Source organism: Thamnophis elegans, chromosome 3, assembly GCF_009769535.1.
Source record: "Thamnophis elegans isolate rThaEle1 chromosome 3, rThaEle1.pri, whole genome shotgun sequence".
Lineage (NCBI taxonomy): Eukaryota > Metazoa > Chordata > Lepidosauria > Squamata > Colubridae > Thamnophis > Thamnophis elegans.
This window is the reverse complement of record NC_045543.1, coordinates 98,548,078-98,568,488: the sequence shown is the minus strand read 5'-3', so window position 1 is coordinate 98,568,488 and position 20,411 is coordinate 98,548,078. Positions and strand designations below refer to the sequence as shown.

Sequence of the window (20,411 nt, the reverse complement as noted above, 5' to 3'; positions counted from 1 at the left end):
TTGAAAGACGTGGAGCCACATACTCTCCCCTTTCCCCCGCCCTACAGCTCGCCTCCTTGGGTGGGACCAGGGCGCACGCAGGGTGAGTGGAGTTTGCAACCAACTTTAAAGTAAATGGGGCTGTTTGTGACTAAATGGGACAGAGAACATAGAGAAATGCAAGGGAACATGGAGGTAATCTAGTCCAACTCCTTCCCAAGACAGGAGTCCTTCCTTCTCTTTGAGAGCTGTCAGTGACAGACATGAGGGAAATGGTGTCTGTGTAAATGAGAGAGAGAGAGAGAGAGAGAGAGAGAGAGAGAGAGAGAGAGAGAGAGAGAGAGAGAGAGAGACAGAGAGAAAGAGAAAGAAAGTTAGAGAGAGAGAGACAAGGAAGGAAGGAAGGAAGGAAGGAAGGAAGGAAGGAAGGAAGGAAAAGAAATAAAGAAAGAAAATAAGTGGGGGAGTGTTCTAACTAGGGAGAGTGTGGGACAAATGGAGGCGAGCTAGGACAGCGCCCCCTAGTCAATAGACCAGAGGGAAAACTATAGAATGTAGCAGGGAGTGAGACACAAGGAAGAGATGGAGAGAGAGGGAGAGAACTTATTATCACAATTGAGCCCAAAATTTTGGTTGCTAAGCAAGAGCGTTGTTAAGTGAGTTTCACCACATTTTCCAACTTGGCCATGCCCACCCAGTTACATGACTGCCAAGCCATGACCACCTGGTCACATGACCACCAAGCCACTCCCACAAAACAGATCACACCTACAGAATAGGTTCTAAAAAAATTTGAAACCCACCACTGGCCTTGCCATATCGTCATGCTGGCCACATGAGTACAGAAATGTCTTCAGACAACGTCAGCTTTCTCAGCTAAGAACAGAGATAAGCACCACTCCTTAGAGTCGGACACAACCGGACAGGAGAAACCTTTACCTTTATCATTAGCTATATTGATAGTACTGAATCCACACCAATCATATTGCTTTTCTCAGTCACTTTAAGTATTGCATTGAAATATTTCTTACCCCAAAATATAGCAAAGTACAAATAAGTTTAGCATAAGGAAAAAAAAGCATGGGTGAACATATTTCAGTTCTGGCAAAATACCTGATCACCATTTGTGATCTTCCCTTGCTCCACAGCTTCACTCAAGCAAAGTCAATGAGAAAGTGAGCAGGGAAGGTCACAAATTGCTCTAGTTAAGTTTCCGCAGTCTCATTGCATTCATGTCTCACTGTGCTACGAGAGAGAGAGAGAGAGAGAGACAGAGACAGAGACAGAGACAGAGACAGAGACAGAGACAGAGAGACAGAGAGATCCCCTGGATTCTCTGCCTTGCACGATGCTATCCACACCAATCTTTCTGTGCTTATCCACTGCCAAAACATTTACACATTCTCACATTTCTATATTTGCACGTACATCTCAACACTCATCTCTTCTGGCCTCAAACTTGTAGGCTACCTGCACTAAGCCTCCTCACACACACTCCTTACCTTGGCCTCCCTTTAACGACCTTCACTTTTTGGATTGGTGATCGCAACCTGGACTTCCAGGACTGTCATTGTTAAGTGATGTAATCATGTGACATCACAGTTTATAACTTAGCAACAGCAGTCCTAGTCCCAGTTGCCATTTAATCCAAGGTTGTAGTTCTGTTAAGCATTCTGTGCATCAAAATTGAGAAGCTCGAAGTGGAAACTATATACTACTACATGCTTCTGTGTACTACATTAGGGAATAGTTCTAGCTATAGTTGTCTTCACTTAATGACAACTGGGACCAGCAACGTCATTAAATGATAGTGTTGTTAAGTGAGACATCAGGGTACCACAATAGCCTCACTTTGGTTACAGTTAAGCGAGACATTATTTGACTGCAATTTGGGATTTTATTGCTGATAGAGGAATACTTAAGGCTAATTTATATCGCATTTGGGGGTGTTCGTTTTCAGAAAATACTTTAGTGACCACTCCTACATCACCATGTGAAATAATTTCAATTAAAAAAACACGGTAGTGTGCGTTTGCGGGTTGCAGGTTTATTTCTGAATAAAAGCACCTTAAAGAATACGTGAGTGTGCCTACGAAGCAGAAAGAAAAGCATTTGGAAGACACACACCAAGCGGAACTAGAGAGCCCCTGAACCAAATCAGCGAAGGAAGGCGACCCGCTTTTGCGTACGGAATTAGCAGAGAGCTTGCCGGAAGTAGCCGGGAGCATTTCCGGAAGTCCTATAGTTTTTTTTTTTTTTAAAAAAAACGTGGTTGGGGAAGTTATTGGGTTGATGTCGGGGATGTCGGCTGCTGGTGCTGTGGAGTCGGAGGAGCCCAGCAAAGGCAGCGGGCTCTTTGCCGGCTTCCGCGTGCTCGGCCTCCAGTGCAATCACCTGGCGCATGTGCTGCGCTACCACCGACGCCATCGCGAGTTCTACCTGGCCACCGCGGTGGGGAAGAGTTTCCACACTTACAACGTGAGTCGGCTTTGCTCCTGCCCCCCCCATCCCACGCGCGTGTAGCTCCCCCCCCTTTATTTTCCCGCCGCATGATTTTGGAGAGAAAGCGGCTGATACATTGGACGCTTTCACCTCGTCGCGGCTGAGATTATAAAAGTCTTCATCTCTCTTCGGATGAGAAGCATTCTTCTCTCGTAAGGGCACCCAAACCACTACATCAGGCAATTAATTCCCAAGGAATGGCAGATTTATCTAGCACTCTTAACGTTGTAAGCATTTTCCTTGCGTGAGTCCAAGCTCAAGCTGGAGGGGCAACCAAGACAAGATTCCCCACTTAAAATGAAGTGTGATAAAAAAGGAAACATCCTTTTTTTAAAAAGTTTTTTATTTTCCATTTTTAAAAATATAAACTTTTCTTCTCTCCTTAAGCAGTGTGTCGTCTGAGTACAAATATTTCTTACAACATCCTTCCCCAAATTCTATACATTAAACAATTATACCATGTGTAACTCTTCATTTCCTTCCTAACATACCTTCTAATAAAAATACAATAATAACATTAAACATAATTATTCTCATGTTCTCAGTTGCCATTTTATTCTTTTATCTACCTTAATGTATCTTGTATTCTTGTTGTCCTTTCTTTATTTCCAATTTCCTTTTTTATTCTCTATAACCATTAGTAAAATGCCTCCCATAGCATATAAAAATCAGTTTGTTCCTTCTCCTTAATTGCTAGTGGTAGTCTATTCATTTCTGCACATTCTAATATTTTCCTAATCACCTCTTCAGTAGGAATCTCTTCACTTTTCCAACATTGTGCAAATACAATTCTAGTTGCTGTTAATACATGCATAATTAAATAGATATTTTCTTTGTTATCAGTTTCAGGCAAGATCTCCAACAAAAATATTTCTGGTTTAAACTCAATACATTGTTTTATCATCTTTTCCAACCATATCTTTATTTTTATCCAGTATGTCTTTGCTTCTCCACATGTCCACCACATATGATAAGATCCAGGAACTGTTGGCACTTCCAACATTTAGCTGATTTGTCTTTAAACATCTTTGCCAACCTCGCTGATGGAAGATGCCATCTATAAAACATCTTATATAAATATGTTTCCTATGAGAGTGTCTGGATAGGGAAAGATTCTTAAGTGCTAGAACATCAGCAACGTTGACCACCATCATGTCTTTTGGTTCTGCTGATTTATTTTCTTCCAAGAGTAGTTATATATGTGTCATATAATATATGTGGCTATATACATATTTATTTATTTATTGTCATGTTAATGTAGTGTTTATTGGAGGTGGAGACCCTTTGAGAGCTGTATGCAACAAAATTTCATTTTAATGTATGCTGATTAGTGTACATTTAAAGTGACAATAAAGTTAGTCTAAGTCTATAAGTTTATAGTCCCCTTTTATGAAAGCACGAATCATTCCTGCATCTAAGAAAGAGAATGTAAACTCCCTTGGCTCACAGATGACACCACCTCCTACATTTAGATGTTATGAGCCATCTAGTGTTGGTCAAGCTGCTTTGATTAACAACCATGCAGATTGTTAAATTTGGAGCCTGTATCAGAAGAATCACTGTTTATTTAATATTGCTAACCACAGCAGAAAAAATAAACTCATGAGTGTTTCTACTTAATTTCCTGGCTAACAAATCTGCTGAAAGGCTCAGAGGCCTTTAGACCCAATGGATCCTAGCTGTGGCTTATTTCTGTGTTATCCATGAGGACTTCAACTTTCCAGGGCCCAAGCTTTGTACCATAAAATGAGCAGACAATAGTGCCAGCTCCTTCATGGCACTAACTAATACTCTTTACTTGCAATGCCAGCCTTTTCCCACTTAACAATTCATGCAATTCTGGGTTAGGACAGCAATCAGGACTTCTGGGATTTCCATTGCTAAGAAATGTGATCACAAGATATCACACTTTATGACTGCATCACTTAGTGCCAAAAAAATCAGAACCAATTGCAACTGTAACCTGAATTTCCTTATTTTAGAAATCTTTTGGCATGATTTATATTCTCCAGTACCAGTTTGATATACATTTCTGGAAATGCAAGCAATTGTAATGAGTGTTAATGATAGTCTGTGATGCTACTTTAATTAGGATTTTAAATGACAACTTTATGTTTCTTGTCCTCAGATCAAAATGAATTCGTTTATTTACCATTTAATGCATAGTTTGAAAAGAAAATCAAGAGAGGGCCATAATCAAAATTAGTAATGTCTCATAAGAACAAATAGCATCTAGAATCAGTAATTCAATTGCATGAACTCATACAGATTGCATATCAGATATTAAAACACAAATTGCAGTGTGATTTTTTGCCAACTCCCCACCCCCAAATAGAGATGGTTCAGTGTTCTGTTTTTATTATTTCTATAGTTTTCTATTATTAGAAACTTGCACATTGTAATGTTTTATAAAGCGTTTCTGAATTTCAAGATATTTGATATTTCTATCAAATTACTAAAGTATCTTTATTAATTTTCAGGTGAAGAAGTTGGGGATAGTTGCTGTTAGTAAGTATAATATAATAAACGTATGCTTAAATGTGCAACTTAAACATTTTCTCTCTAAAAAGTGAAAGTTGCTTTTAATACTACTGTTAGAACCTCTACAAAACATTACCCAAAAGAAATATTTCTATAATCTAATTTAAGAGTATTTTTTTCTAAATAATTTGATCTTTGTAGTATGTAATTTTCATTAATGATCTCTTTATTATAACTTCCCCTTGAAAGTGTAGCTATTTTAATATCATATAAAGACATTAATGACCAACATTACAGCATATCAGTATTGTTTAATCCCAGGACAATCTCTACATACGTATTGAATTTTACAAAATATCTATTCAGTTTTTAATGTTTGGTCAGATCCTTGAAGGTTTTGATAATATAGTTTTCACATGGAAGCCACAGTCCAAAAAGAGGATCTATGCATATATAAGAGAATATTTGGAAAGTAGACAGAGCTCAGGTTGGGATTCTGACGAGCATATTATAATATTAATCTTATGAGTTATTCTGGATAGTAAGATGGATAGCATATACATTTAATAATTAAAATGACAAAATTATGCAATAATAATGTAGCTATATTCATGTATTTATATAATTTTTGCATTTGACAAGCAGTTCATTTTCGATTGTGATGTATTTTCTACTTATTGGCAATGTCAGACTGAAAAGTTACACTGCTGCCTTAAAAATTAAGATGGAGTAAATGCCACTGAAGACAGTGGTTCCTCCAAGTCAATATGTGTTGGATTGTATTACTATTTCATGAACTTTAACAAAGCAAGTAAATGAGTTGCTCCTTACCTAAATAGCTAATGCAACCTTTAATAATTAATCTGTCTTAATTCTATGTATAATTTTATATACATAGTATAGTCTAGTAGGTACATATGCGTAACTATGTATAATACACATACACACACACACACACACATACACACACACACAGAGTATATCACAGAAGTGAGTACACCCCTCACGTTTTGTAAATGTTTAAGTATATCTTTTCATATAACAACATGGAAGTAATGACCCTTGGCCGCAATGTAAAGTAGTGAGTATACAGCTTGTATAGCAGTGTAAATGTGCTGTCCCCTCAAAATAATGCAGCACACAGCCATTAATATCTAAACTGGCAAGATATACTTAAATATTTACAAAATGTGAGGGTGTGTGTGCATGCCATAGAAATAATGAATATAGATTGCAATGTTGAGAAAATCATAATTAAATCATAAAGTGTTTCCTGGTAATTTGTACTTGAAAACTGATTATTTGCTTTGGTTTGTTCTATGATTCTTTTAGGCAATGCCTTGCCACAAAATATTACGTGTTTGGCAGCTGATCGAATGCTGGTCTTTGCATCATGTGGTGCTCTTTTGTATGCTTTTGCTCGCAACAAAGAGGTTTGTACTGATGTCAGATAATATGCAGTGATTTGTACCTTACACTAAATTTAATGACTGTAAAATCGCAATTTAGAGAAATTCTATTTTATGAAACGTCAGATGCAGTGAACAAAATGTGCATTTAGATATTTTACCAAAATATAGAATGAGTCCATTATATCTGAAGTGATATAAATCTTAAAATTTTATTATTATTTTTTATTTGCAAGCTGATCTATTTATATAAATGGTGTCATACCATTTACCCCATTATACATCATTATACAAAAAAACCACAAAAATTTGGATTCAATAATAATTCAGGAGTAATGGGATACATGCTCTCCCCCCAATGGTCCTTTAATTTCAGAGTTTACAATATTTATATTTAACATTGAGGTATTGAAAATATTTGAATTTAGATTTACTTAATATGTGAAGAAATATGTTGCAGGGCCAAATAAGGTACTTCAAAATATACCTTAAAGTAAATTCAGCTGAAATTAATTGGATATATCTAAGAAAACATTATTGAACTCTTGCTTTAAAACTATAAAATAGGTATTTAAATGTTGCTTTTATGTCAAAGCTGGTTAGAATATGTTAATAGAAATAACATGATTAATCCATTGAAGAATGATGTTTCCATGTATATTCTTAGTAATATTAGAACATAATATTACACTTTGTGTCCCTTTGAAAAGAAATGGTGGAGGAAAGGGTCAGGAAAATTGTCAGCAATTTTGCTAAGCCAAATCTTTTTCGAAATATTTTGTACAAAAAAAGTAAGGATAAGGTGAAGGAAATATGCATATGAATAGAATGGATATGTAAAATGCCAGGAAGGAAGTACAGAGCTGAAAAAGATCATTGTTGTTTAGAATATATCTTAGGAGACTTAAGGACCAGCAACCATTTCAAATACATTGCACTATGTTTGAAACGATTTCATTTTTGTAGGGATTCACAACTATGCTTTCTTAGAAAAGGCACTTCTTTAAAAATATTATCCAAGTTTGGAGGAAAGCTGAAGGATTTATCTGGCCTCGCATGAAGGCCAGAGCATCAGAAGGACATCTACTTTTAAAAATGCTCAGTATGACATGATAGAGATTTACAGCTAACAACTGAGTAGATTGCCCGCATAATCAACACCTGGTTTGTTTTTGCTTAGGAAAGGATTCTTGCTTAGGAAAGGATTCTGAAGTATAAATGAATTCATATTTCATTGATCTTTTGAATTTTGTAAAAAAATATTTAAATCTATAGAATAAAAATTTTATGTTTAAAAGCCGTCTGATATATTTAACACATTCTTATTGTCCAAATATACATTATTTTATTGAAGTAACTGCAGTACTTTAAATTTTAGGTGGTTCACTCTTACTCAGGTCACCAGACAGATATCCTTTTTATATTGCCATTTGGGGATCATGTTATCTCTGTAGATAATGAGAGCATTCTTATTATTTGGGATGTGCAATCAGAAGGTAAGACTAATCTTTTTAAAGTAATAAGTACTGGGTGGGGGAATAAAAAGTGGATATTTATGATGGACATGGACTAATGCTGTTCTTTGTTCTGCAGAAGAATACTTGCAGCTGGATTTTGATAAGACTGTATTTGCCATTTCTGCAGTTTTACACCCACATACTTACATGAATAAAATACTTCTTGGTAGTGAACAAGGACCTTTACAATTGTGGAATGTAAAATCCAAGTAAGAACTATTTTCTCTAGAGACTTAAATTGTTTGTTAATACTTAATGTATTTTTCGCACTATAAGATGCACCAGACCATAAGATGCATAGTAGCTTTAGAGGAAGAAAACAAGAAAAAAAATTCTGCCTCTGCCTCCCAGCATCCATCCGGTATCCATCAGACTAGCATCCTTGCAGCAAACAGCCTGGTCAGCTTCAGCACATTATTGCAGCCCCAGCGCGTGGCTCATCGGGGCTCTGCTCCATTGTGCCCACCACCAGGCAACTGAGATGAGCTGGAGCAGCTGATTGGTGGTAGGGTCAGCCTCCCAGAATATCTACCAACACCAATCACCACCACCAATCGCCGCCATTTGGTGGCTGTGATCGGCGGCAGTCCCCGCTGCCTAAAACAGTTAATCAGCGGTATTCCAGGAGGCTGATCCAACAGCCAATCAGCTGCTTGGCAGTGAAGGTTCCAGCGTTTCCCAGCAGCAATGACAGGCAACGGCAGCGCACCAACCCACCTCCCCCTGCCACAATATTCTATAAGACGCACAGCCACTTTCACCCATTTTGTGGAGCGGGAGTGTATAGTGCAAAAAACACGGTAGCTCATATTTTAAAAAACAGAACTGAATGTGTACAGAGGCCTGGTGGAGTTAAGGGAAATTGAATAGTACTAGAAGCTAAACAAGATCATTTCTTAGTATAACAAGGATGGGGCCACCTTCTAGAAATTCTAGGGTCATTGACCTCCTAGAATTAAAAAAAATAAGAAATAAGAAAAAATGTATTGAAATATGATAATACTCCTACATTTTTATTTTGCTTCAGAGTGGCTGGGTTGTATTTGCCCTCTAGATAAAAGAAAGACATATTCTTCCAATTACTTTGGAAGTGCTATAACAGATATATGGGATAAATACATTTTTCCTTAAATCAGCTCATCCTGAGAAAAGGGCTGCTGTCTTTTTACCTTAAAGGGGGCAGAAGTATTGTTCATCATTTTCTTTGAAACTATTAGGATTCTTTTTTGTTTCTTGTTTTCAGGCTCCAAGAAATCATAGGTAATTTCCCCCACTGCCACCTTTAAGCAATACATATTCTGAAATAAGTGTTTTTAATCTTTAGCTGGCTTCTAGCAACCCCTTTTTATCACAGGGAGTATCCTCGACAAGTGAAAATTGGATAGTTTGGGGTTGTTGTTTTTTTAAGTGCTTTATTTAAGCTTTTAGAATTATTTATTTTTTAAATTTATATGTTGCCCATTTCAATATCCAGCAACTCTAATTTCTAATTTCCACCACAGAATTGATTGATGTTTCCTATTTCATGGAGAATCAAGGGATAAAATTGGTTACAAGGTGTATGAAACCTATTTTAACCTTAAGCCCCATTCTTATCTCGGTCTGAAACCCCTGACCACTTTGGTAGTATTATTACAGGCTAAATATTTTTAAATATTTTAAATCCTCAATAATTACCCCTCCCTTTTCAGTGGATTAAAGAAACATTTTTAAAGAAATATTTTTCTACCCTTTCATACAATACATAGTACAATTTGTCTTTAATGTAACTGACGAAAAAAATTCTCATCTGTTATTGCTATTTCTGTGGACAGTTTATTTTTATTTCTCACCTTCTATTTTCTCATAATTGCTATTCTGAAATAGGTAGCTCACTTCCTTTTTAAAAAAAAATACCAATTTTTTGTTTCCCTTCTAAGGAAAGGTCTCTGATTAAAGCTTTAGTAATCCCTGGATAATTAAAAGTTTCCAGACTATCTTTTTTCCTTTTGGTTAGTATACCTGAAGGAATGCTTTCAAGAAAGATGTTTTGACTTAACTGAAACAAAATGAATAAAGTTGGCAACACTGCAAGGGAAATACTACCCCTGGACCCAGCCTGAGTAATTTCCAAGCTGCAATGATGAAATAACCCAAGATAAGTTATTTGAGGACTGGGAGAATAAAACTTATTGGGAAGAGTAAAAATGCAATTCTTCTATTGTATGACACGCCCCAGGGGATGTGCCTTAGTAGTAATTTAAATACAAGGTAATTTCATTTCACATGATTAAATATTCATGGAATATTGATTGTATTGCTTTTCATCCTCTGGTGTTTGTAAACTGAATAAAAAAATGTCCTTTATTTAAAATTATTTTGGATAGGTTTGTGTATATTTTTGGTCATTGACTAATTCTTAATCTTTTCCTTTCCTCAGCAAACTTTTATATACGTTTCCAGGATGGGGTGCAGGAGTGACAGTCCTTGAACAGGTAATTTATAAGTTATAAGATTATAAAAAATGGGCATGTAACTATTATGTTACATTTTGTTCATTGATAGTATTTCAGAACTCTTTAGAAACTGTTGGCTTGGTCAGATCTACCCAGTCTTTCTCCAAATAACACTTAAACATATATAGTAAAGCTTCAATTTTTCTGAATAATTTGTATGGGTGTCCATTACAACTGAATGTCAGTAAGAATTTACATATATTTCATTTGACTACATTTATTTTATGTGTGTAATTACTGGATGTAATGTAATTTTATAACTCAGTAAAACCGTTATACTAGAATCATACTTCCAATGCTTTCAACACAGTATTTATATAATATTTCAAAATAAAAAGGTCTGTTTTATTATGCATACTAATTTTCTTTGCAGGCACCAGCAGTGGATGTCATTGCAGTTGGGCTTGTGACTGGGCATATAATAGTGCATAATATTAAGTTTGATGAAACACTGATGAAATTTCAACAGGATTGGGGCCCCATTACTTCAATATCATTTCGTATAGGTAAATTTCAGGATTTATTCAATAATAATAAAAGGAATAGCAAAAAGTTCAAGGAATACAGAATGTCTCCTATGTTATGAATTAAAAACACAAACAGAAGACAATATTAACATTTGTTTGCTAGCTAAATAACTCCTACGCTTCTAATTTTCTTCTTTTTTGTTTTTTGTTTTGTATGCTCAGTTTGGTTGGCTTTGACTCCTGCAAGAAATAGTCCCTGCAGTTTTCTTGGCAGATTTCAAAATGGTTTACTCTTGCATTTTTCTTAGACTTGAGAGAAAACGGCTGGCCCAAGGTCATTTAGTTGGCTTCATGCCTAAAGTGGGATAAGAACTCACAACCTTCCAGTTTCCATCCTGAGACCTTAACCATTGTATCAACGTGACTCTCAGACATAGAGTACTATAATTTCATGAATTTTAACATAGCTGTTTAAAGCATGTTTTAAAGCTCCTTGACTTTCTTCTCCAATAGTAACTGTTAAGAAGGAATATTTATGTTCCCCCCCCCCTCCTATTTTTTGGATCAGATGGGCATCCAGTTCTGGCTGCTGGAAGTCCTGTTGGGCATATTGGTTTATGGGACCTAGAGGAAAAGAAGCTTTTGGGCCAGATGCGAGATGCACATTCAACAGCAATTTCCGGTATGTCATTTCTCCAAGGAGAGCCACTTCTCATTACTAATGGTGCAGATAATGCTATAAGGGTAAGTTGTGTCGGTTTATACAATCTTTCTCCAAAAATGTTTATGTGCATTTCATCTAGGATTAATGTTCTTTACTTTGTTCTTGGAAACAAATATGTTTTATATTTTCAGTTATATAACAATGCCTCCAGAATAGGATCATTGTTTAAAAACAATTTTAAATGCAAAAAAGGCTTATTTGTCAAATGTTTTGCAGTTGAATCTTGTGAACTGAGAAGTAGGTAAAATTATGTAAAGCAGTAAATGAGTGAATTCTTTAAAAAGCAGACTATACTGATTGCTAGTACATTGGACACTGCTCAAGGCATTTTGAATTATATAAATTGCCTTTACTCACAGAAATGAAAATTTGATCTGGGACCCTATTCAGATTCTCCAAAAGCTACCTGTTTCCCTTCTGTCTGAATCTTTTATTAGGAATTCTCAGCTTTGCATGATTTCTGATTACTAATAATATGAAATCACCAAATTGGTGTAACACATTTGTTTTTGTATGAAAATTAGGAGTGTTTTAATCCTTTGAGGATTATAAATGAATAGGTGCAGGGATTTTGTGCATGCATCCTTTATGTTCTACTTGAAAGAAGAAAACTACCGGGAGATAAAATTTATTGACAGATTTAGAAGAAAGTTCCAGGCATGGGTATTTCTTTTGAGAAGATAAATCTGTGTGATAGAGGAAAGGTCCCAAAGAATCTTTAACAGTTGTAGCCATCTTTGCACTTTTGTGGGCATGCTGTGGAAAGATTATCCTCATTTTATGGCCAGTGACATGACCAAAATGGACCACCCAAAGGTACTTACAACCAGTTCTGAAGTTCCAACAGCCCCTGTCAAATGACAGCATTTATGTCTTTGCCCAAAAGTAGCTTTTACTTCCAGTTTCAGCAAAACGCCCCATAGTTAACATATATTTACTTAATAACCACCGCCTAAAAGGTTGCAAAATCAGATCAGTCAGCCAGGTAACCCACTTTACAACCATCACAACTTATGACTGTAATGGGCAGACTCCATCATGGTCACAAGTCAAGGATAACCTGTACAAGTAATTAATTCCACAGAAGTGCTAAATAAATTACAGAATTTTAAAGGATTATGTTATGTGCACTGCAGTCTTCAAAATTGGGTGGTGAGATTTGCTGTTCCTCCTTTTTCCTTAATTAGTGTATAAAAGTAACATTCAGCATGGAATGAAAGGCTTTGTGATTATGAACTAAATGGCACCTCTGTGATCTAGGGCATTTGCAGTGGTAAAGTTAGCGATTTTATTTCTAAGTAGCAGATAGTCTAAGTGAAAAGCCACAGTCTAAAGGTTTATTTTATTTACAGTATTAAGCTGGGGAAGGGGGATTAATTTTTGAAAACAAAAGCTTACCTGCATCTGAATTGGTGCCTAAATAAAACAAACAAAATAAAACCTCATGATTAAGGTTCATAGCATTCCCAAGTTGATTCAAATACCTTTAGGTTTTGCAGTGGAATGGAATGTTTGGGAGACAATGGGGAGAGACCTCCAGGAAACAATTCAGATAATTGAGGCAGAGAGCACAAAGCCACAGGAGCAGGGGGTAGGGAGGCAAAGGCCCTCACATTGCTTGGTGGGTGGCGCTGTGCTCAGCTGGAGCGGGGGATTGCTGGGCAGCTGCTCTCATGACCACCCTCCAGGCCTTCCGCAAAGCCCTTAAAACCTGGCTGTTCCGACAGGCCTGGGGCTAAACAACCATTGCCCCTATCTCGAATGGTATGATTGTTGTGCTTTTAAATTATGTGTTGTGTTGGTGTTAAACTGTTTGTATCCCCTTTCCCTTGCTCAACTTGTGAGCTGCCCTGAGTCCCCCTCGGGGAAAAGGGCGGCATACAAATGAAATAAATGAAATGAAAATGAAATGAGAGAATACAGTAGGTAGGTAGGGAGAGATAGAGTAGGTAGGTAGGTAGGTAGGTAGGTAGATGTTTGCAGGTGTATTTATCCATGTGCTGGAGAAAGAAATAGCTGAAAACCTGTAGCACCTGACTTGTTTCTGCTGGGACAGCACTTGATCAATGTAATTCTCATCCATTAAAGAGCTTTCCAAAAGGAAAAAAAAGTTTTTGCACTCTGCAAACCTCCAAAAAATGCCCCGTTTTCACGAAAACGGGCTCGTTTTTTTTCAAATAAAAGGCATGAATAGCCGTGCGGGGGGGGGGGCTTGCAGAGTGCTCCTGGGGGGGTGGGGGTCAAAAAAAGAGCAAAAAAAAGTGCCTGTTTTTTGTCCAAAAAATTGCATGCATAGCCTTATGGAGGCTTATAGAGTGCTGCTGGGGACTGTGGGGGGGGGTGGCCCATGTTTTGCTCATTTCTGCCCTCCCCAGCCCCCTGGAGCTCTCCGAAAACCTTTATAAGGCTATGCACAGCCATTTTGGTGTAGGGGCGGGGCTTTGGGAGGCAAAAAATGCTGTATTTGATGTATAAGAAGCACCCAGGTTTTCAGCCTCTTTTTTGAGGAAAAAGTCTTATAATCTGAAAAATATGGTAATATTCCCTGTTTAAATAGCTTGGATGTAATATTATTTTTTTTATCCAAATAATGAGAAAAATTGTTAATGCCAAAAGAAATATCATACACAAAACTCCTATTCATTAGTACTTTATAATGATTTTAACATGAAGACCTGATGTTATACTTTGCACAGGAAAGCTTTTCTTTTAGTTTGTTGCTTACATTTTGTTTCTTTGTTCATTTATTTAATAGGTATGGATCTTTGATGGCCCTGGAGGAAGTGGTAGACTGCTAAGATATCGAATGGGACATAGTGCACCTCCAACAAAAATCCGACATCATGGGCAAAATGGGCAGCAGATTCTTAGTGCTAGTAAGAGTTCTATTTTCTGTTGAAATGACTGCAGGTAGTCCTCACTTAATGACTATTCAGCAACCATTGAAAGTTATGGTGATTCTGAACAAATGATACAGATAGTCCTTGACTTACAACCCACAATTGAGCCCAAAATTTATGTTGCTTAGTGAGACATTTCTTAAGTGATTTTTGCCCCTATTTATATCACCTTTCTTGCCATGGTTGATAAGCGAATCACTGCAGTTATTAAATTAGTAATACGGTTGTTAAGTGAAGCTGGCTTCCCCATTTACTTTGCTAGTTAGAAGGTCACAAAAGGTGATCACAGGACCCTGGGACACTGCAACCTTCATAATTATAAAGCAGTTGTCAAGCATACAAATTTTGACTATGTGACTATGAGGATGCTGCAACAGCGTAAATGAAAAACTGTCATAAGTCATTTTTTTCAGCGCTGCTATAACTTTAAACAGTCACTAAACAAATGGTTGTAAATTGAAGATTACTTGATTTCAAGGACTATAACCAGGGTCATTGCAGTTCCCACATGATAATGCAGTCAAAATTCATGCTTGGCAGCACTCTACATTTATGACTACAGCATGCACTTCAATTAACTCCTAGGTCCTTCCCCATCTCTTCCCTTTTGGACACTGAGCACTCAAATGCTCTTACCACCCCCAGCCCCTCCACTATTCAGCCACCTTCACTGTCCTCTCCTTCAACTGTTGATGAGGCACACCCAGCCTAGCTCTTCAGGAGGCAACTCCTGGCTGGGCCTGCCTTAATTGCAGGAAGATGGCGACAGCAAAGGTAGCTCATATGGGTGGATGGTAAGGGACCATCCCAAGGACATTAGAGTGCTGGGTGTCAAAAAAGGCAGAGATGGAGATGGGTGAGAGAGGAGGGGAAGAATTGAAGCAGAAGTGATCAGGGTCAAGTCACGAAATGTAAGAGGTCCTCTCTTAACAGTGCAGTCTGAACCTAACACCTGCAACCAAGACTTCTAGAACTGCTATCACTAAACTGCTTCACTTAGCAACATAGCTTCTGGTCCCAGTTAGGGTTCTTAAGCAAGGACTATCTGTAACACTGTTTTGAATAAAGTGCCATGATTTTGCAGTTACATGGTATGCTTGCTACATCAAGTGTCCCATATTAAAGTTTAGTTGTAAATGAATTTGCTAAATTTGTTTTGGCTTTGTCTCCAATGCAAGTTTAACTGGAGTGTATCTTGACATTTTTCACTCTTTATACATTTCTAAAAAATATTAGGGATTTTGTAACCACTTCTCACGGAAGGTTTGGTTTTCTAAAGTTCCGGACATAGCTTTGAAGTAACTGTAAAAATTGTTGGGTAACAAAGCATATTTGTACTTGTAAATGCCAAGTTTTATTCAGTGGCTTATATAAAGGCTTGCGTGTCATAGATGAATAAAAATGCCTAAAATAAACATTTACACAGGAAGTACTTTCACTCTCTCTTTTATATTTTATCATAGGTCAAGATGGTACTTTACAATCATTTTCCACAGTGCACGAAAGATTCAATAAAAGTTTAGGACGTGGTGAGTGTCACAGTAAAAACAAAATACCAATATCAAAGAAATTGTTAAAACTTATAACAATATTAAAAATGTGAAATTTGTAATTCAGTATTATTTAAATATCAAGAGTCTGTTCAATACATTTTCTGGTTTGTAGCCATGTTTTGAAAAACAATGTGTCTATTGTAAATGCCTCTTTTGAAGGAAACATCATACCGCTAGCCACAAGAGATATGATATTTAATAAATGGGGGTACAAAGAGGAGTAGGAAGAAAGACCTTTGCCAGGAGGAAGTTGAACTTTTATAAAAAAGGTTTCTTAGTCCAGGTGAGGTGGTAAATAAGAAAAAAATCACCTTAATTGTCAGTCAGATTGCTTTGGCAGGCTTCAATTACATCTCTTTACTAGTAATAAAGCCTTTTCCAAAAATCAAAATAATTCTTGTTTTTGAGTTTGCCAGTCTTGCAGATCATGACTGCAGAACCAGCAGAGAAATATAATTGGATGAAATATGATAACTTTTTAATTAAAAGTGTGTCATCTTTGTATCTGAAAATATTCATTTTTATCTGTATCATCTATTTTAATAGAAAATAAATGGAATTGGATGGTCTTCTAGGAGGAACTTGCAATTTACATTGATCTCAGAACCTCAGTAGTTTTTTGTGGGTTGGTGTTTTTTTTCCCATTTATTTTGCATGCCACATTGCAAAATAGGCAGAACTATGACCAAGTGGCTTTTGTTATTTCTTAAGTGCCGTCAAGTGTTTTTCTGTATATATCCACCCTACATAAATAACAAGACAATAGCAGAAGGAAGAATACCTCTTAGCAATATCTCTTGTTACGTTAAGTTTTTGCAATACTTATATCACCCAAGTTGTCTGTTAATTCTAAAAAAAAAAGGTGTGTGTGTGTGTCAAAAAGTGCAAAATTAAAGCTGTACCCTCAAGAGGCTTTCAGGCCTATGGGTGGGAAGCTAGGCCACACCTTTTATACCTCTTTTGAACACAAAGGAATCCGAAGTCTTCCCTAGATCTGAATATTCAAACTGTCTATTACATTGTACATAAGTATAATCTTTATTGTCATTGTACTTAAATACAACAAAATTGCATATAGCTGTTTTATCATTTTTCAAGGTTCGATAAATAAGAAGAAATCAAAAAAGAAAGGACTTCATAATGACACAATGGCACTTCCTCCTATTACAACATTTGCAACAGGTATGCAACTGCTGCTTAATTTGAATGAACAAGATTATAACCCATCACATCAAATACTTTTTTTTAATTCATGAGAATTTTATAAATATTCTTCATTGATAGAATTGCTAGCACTGTTTTATCTAGATGAGCTGAGGTAATTTATATGTTTCACTAGCAATAATGAGAGGAGTTTGGCATAGTGGTTAAGGCATCAGGCTACAAACCAGAAGACTATGAATTCTAGTCCCACTTTAAACCAAAGCCGGCTGAGTGACCTTGGCCAGTCATTTTTCCCAGCCCTAGAAATGAGGCAATAACAAACCACTTTTTCCCAAGAAAACTGCAGGGTTCTTGTCCAAATAGTCCCTAAGAATCGGACGTAATTGAATAGAAGGTGTGGGGAGCCAACAGTATAGAAAAGTGAACTTCTTTTGCTTCTTGTTCTTGAATAAGAGTTGTCTTTCCTGTTGATCCAAGCTATAGCATTCTCATTGTGTTGGAAAGCATTGTTTTGTAGATCACTTAATTCAGACCTGCACCAAATATGGCCCGAATGCCACATGCAGCCCATTGATCAGCCTTCTATAGCCCACCTATGTTTTAAAAATAAATTCAGCACTGCCCCGAAATTCATACGGCTGAGTGCCTCCAAACTTCTAGGGCTGCCACTGCTCCACCAGGTCTCAATAGCTGCTTAGTATGACGTGTATTCTTTTGCAGCCTGTGATGATTTTTAATTTATCAGTATAGTTATTTTCCCTTTACAGTATATGTTGTGCCAGTAGGAACCCATCATTACAGCATTTCTGACAGTTGGCTGTCCAGCCTCTGTTTAAACACTTTTAGCAAAGGAAACTCCACCACTTCCAAGGCAATCTGTTCCATTGGTGAAAAACGTAACCATTAAGATTTTTCTTCCAGATATTTGACTTAAATCTATTTTCTTGTAATTTAAACCTTTTCTTGACTGCTCTTCTGGAACTATTGCCTCATTATCTTCCTGAAATCTCTCTAGGCGCTTGAAGACAACAGTTGTGACTCCTTACAGTCTTTTGTTTTGGCTAAACATACTCAACACTTCAAACCAATCTACAAGTTTTGTTTTTCTTATCATCCTGGTTTGGATAGGCTATTGTTTGTCAGATGCCAAATGCAGTGCCCAGCACTGGACACAGTATACTAAATGTGGTCTGAGCATCCAGAATAGAGAACTGCAGTTTCTCCTGATTTAGCACTGTATTTCTGTTGATGCATTTAGGTTTTGTTTTTGGGGGGTGAGGTTTGCAATTGCCTATCACTGTTGGTTCAATTTGCAGTTCATCAAGTTATCCAGATCATTTTGAAATGTAATGTAATATGTGATTTCCACCACCACCCCCTCAAATTCTATGCTCATCCCTTAGATGTGTTTTCTTTGTCCAGAGTTTTCATTCATAGCATTTTAAAGTTGGAAAGAGTCAGTCATAAGCCATAACAAAGATATACTATATTGCCAAAGTATATCAGACCTTAAGCAGGTGTTGCAGTGGTTAGAATGCAGTATTGCAGGCTAACTCTAACTTTGGCCACTACATGACATGGCTCAAAGTTGACTGGGCCTTCAATTCCTTTCAAGATTGGTAAAATGAGGATCCAGGTTGTTATAGGGAATATGCTGACCCTGTAAACTGCCCAGGGAGTGCTGTAAAGCACTATGGGACAGCATATAAGTGCCATTGCTATAGGTATTAATCTTGACCAAAGCATATGTTTGAGATTCCCTCAAGGAATAATGTCAACCTGAAGGAAAGCTGCTGGTTTTCAATGATGTTGATCTCTAAATAGGAAAACAGTAAGAAAACACTTAACTGGCTTACTTCAGCTGTTTAAGACATTTCGTTGATCAATGTGTAAGACCTTATATGGTAAATATTATTTTCACTATAAGGATAAATGCTTTGGAATGGTCTTAACAGGCCCCAGACTGTATTACTGAAAATACATGAGTAGTTCTCAAATAGGCACTACATACAAGTAGAATTTCAAGTATTTCTGAGCTACAAAGAAGAGAGAAAAATTCTAAAAGAAAGAACTGCGATTTTCTCAACTTTTTTCTAATTCACTTATGGATTCATTAACACATAAAATTTGACCAAGGGTGCCTAAACTTTAACATACAAGTAGTTGGTAAGAATGCTGCATGGGCTGCTGGATCAGTCAGCACTGTGTTTATTCTAGGCTAATGTATTTGTTCCTCTTGCTTTACTGTTACAAGAATGTGCTTGAAAATATAAAACATGCTATACGTAAGTGTACTATAACAATTTCAAGTGCATCATTTGAAAAGTAACATAGTCCAATTGGTTTAGCATTTTTATTATGTTGTAGTTTAGAAAAAAATGTTACAATTACCCTGTGTTTTAAAAATCTATCAGTTAAAGAGTTGAATATATAATGAGTATTGATTGCATTGCAGAGGTGGCCCGTCAAAATGACTGGGATGGTATCATTGCTTGCCATCAAGGTTATGTAACTTGTACTACTTGGAATTATCAGAAATCTTCAATGGGAATCCATAAACTGAAACCAAAAGATGTCAGCAAAAATAAATCTCTTGGTATCTATGCAACAGTAAGTTTTTTTTCTTAAATTATTGGAGGCAATTCTTAAAATCATGTAAAGCTGAAATCTTTTCAAGTACAGCTCTTCAGCTTACTTTATATTTAGATTATACAGCATGCATTGTTACCTTGATTTTCCAAAGCTCATTTGTATGAATATCTAAGCATTATTTGAAAATAAATCAGTTTGAATGAATAACTATAAAATATTTAAGATTTTAAATATTGTTTGTAAATTGTTTGCTATATTCCAGAGATACCGCTTTATATAAACAACTTGTTTCTTGTCTTTCTCTTGAAAGGCAGTAGACATTACTTCTTGTGGAAATTTTGCAGTAATTGGACTTTCAACAGGGCATGTGGATAGATACAATATGCAGTCTGGCATTCACAGAGGACGTTATGGTGAAGAAAAAGGTGAAAATCAGACCTTTTTTTTTTTAAAAAAAAAGCATTGATCAAAGTTTCAATAGCTAACGTGTAGTCAATATATCCTTTGCTTCATTTTAATAAAAAATAATAATATAATATAATAACAGAGATGGAAGGGACCTTGGAGGTCTTCTAGTCCAACCCTCTGCTTAGGTAGGAAACCCTACACCACTTCAGACACATAGTTA

General features: G+C 36.6%; 1 protein-coding gene across 1 annotated transcript in view; it reads left to right on the top strand.

Moving 5' to 3' along the window:
• Positions 1-2,220: 2,220 nt before the first annotated feature.
• Positions 2,221-20,411, top strand: part of WDR36 (WD repeat domain 36) — a 32,999-nt gene continuing 14,808 nt past the window's right edge. Inside the window, exons 1-13 of the mRNA XM_032213704.1 lie at positions 2,221-2,457; positions 4,962-4,989; positions 6,295-6,395; positions 7,750-7,867; positions 7,965-8,097; positions 10,308-10,362; positions 10,757-10,889; positions 11,419-11,594; positions 14,330-14,450; positions 15,938-16,003; positions 17,126-17,209; positions 19,647-19,801; positions 20,094-20,208. Coding sequence (XP_032069595.1) covers positions 2,272-2,457; positions 4,962-4,989; positions 6,295-6,395; positions 7,750-7,867; positions 7,965-8,097; positions 10,308-10,362; positions 10,757-10,889; positions 11,419-11,594; positions 14,330-14,450; positions 15,938-16,003; positions 17,126-17,209; positions 19,647-19,801; positions 20,094-20,208 — 1,471 coding nt within the window. The 5' untranslated portion in view covers positions 2,221-2,271. The remainder of the gene's footprint in view (positions 2,458-4,961; positions 4,990-6,294; positions 6,396-7,749; positions 7,868-7,964; positions 8,098-10,307; positions 10,363-10,756; positions 10,890-11,418; positions 11,595-14,329; positions 14,451-15,937; positions 16,004-17,125; positions 17,210-19,646; positions 19,802-20,093; positions 20,209-20,411) is intronic.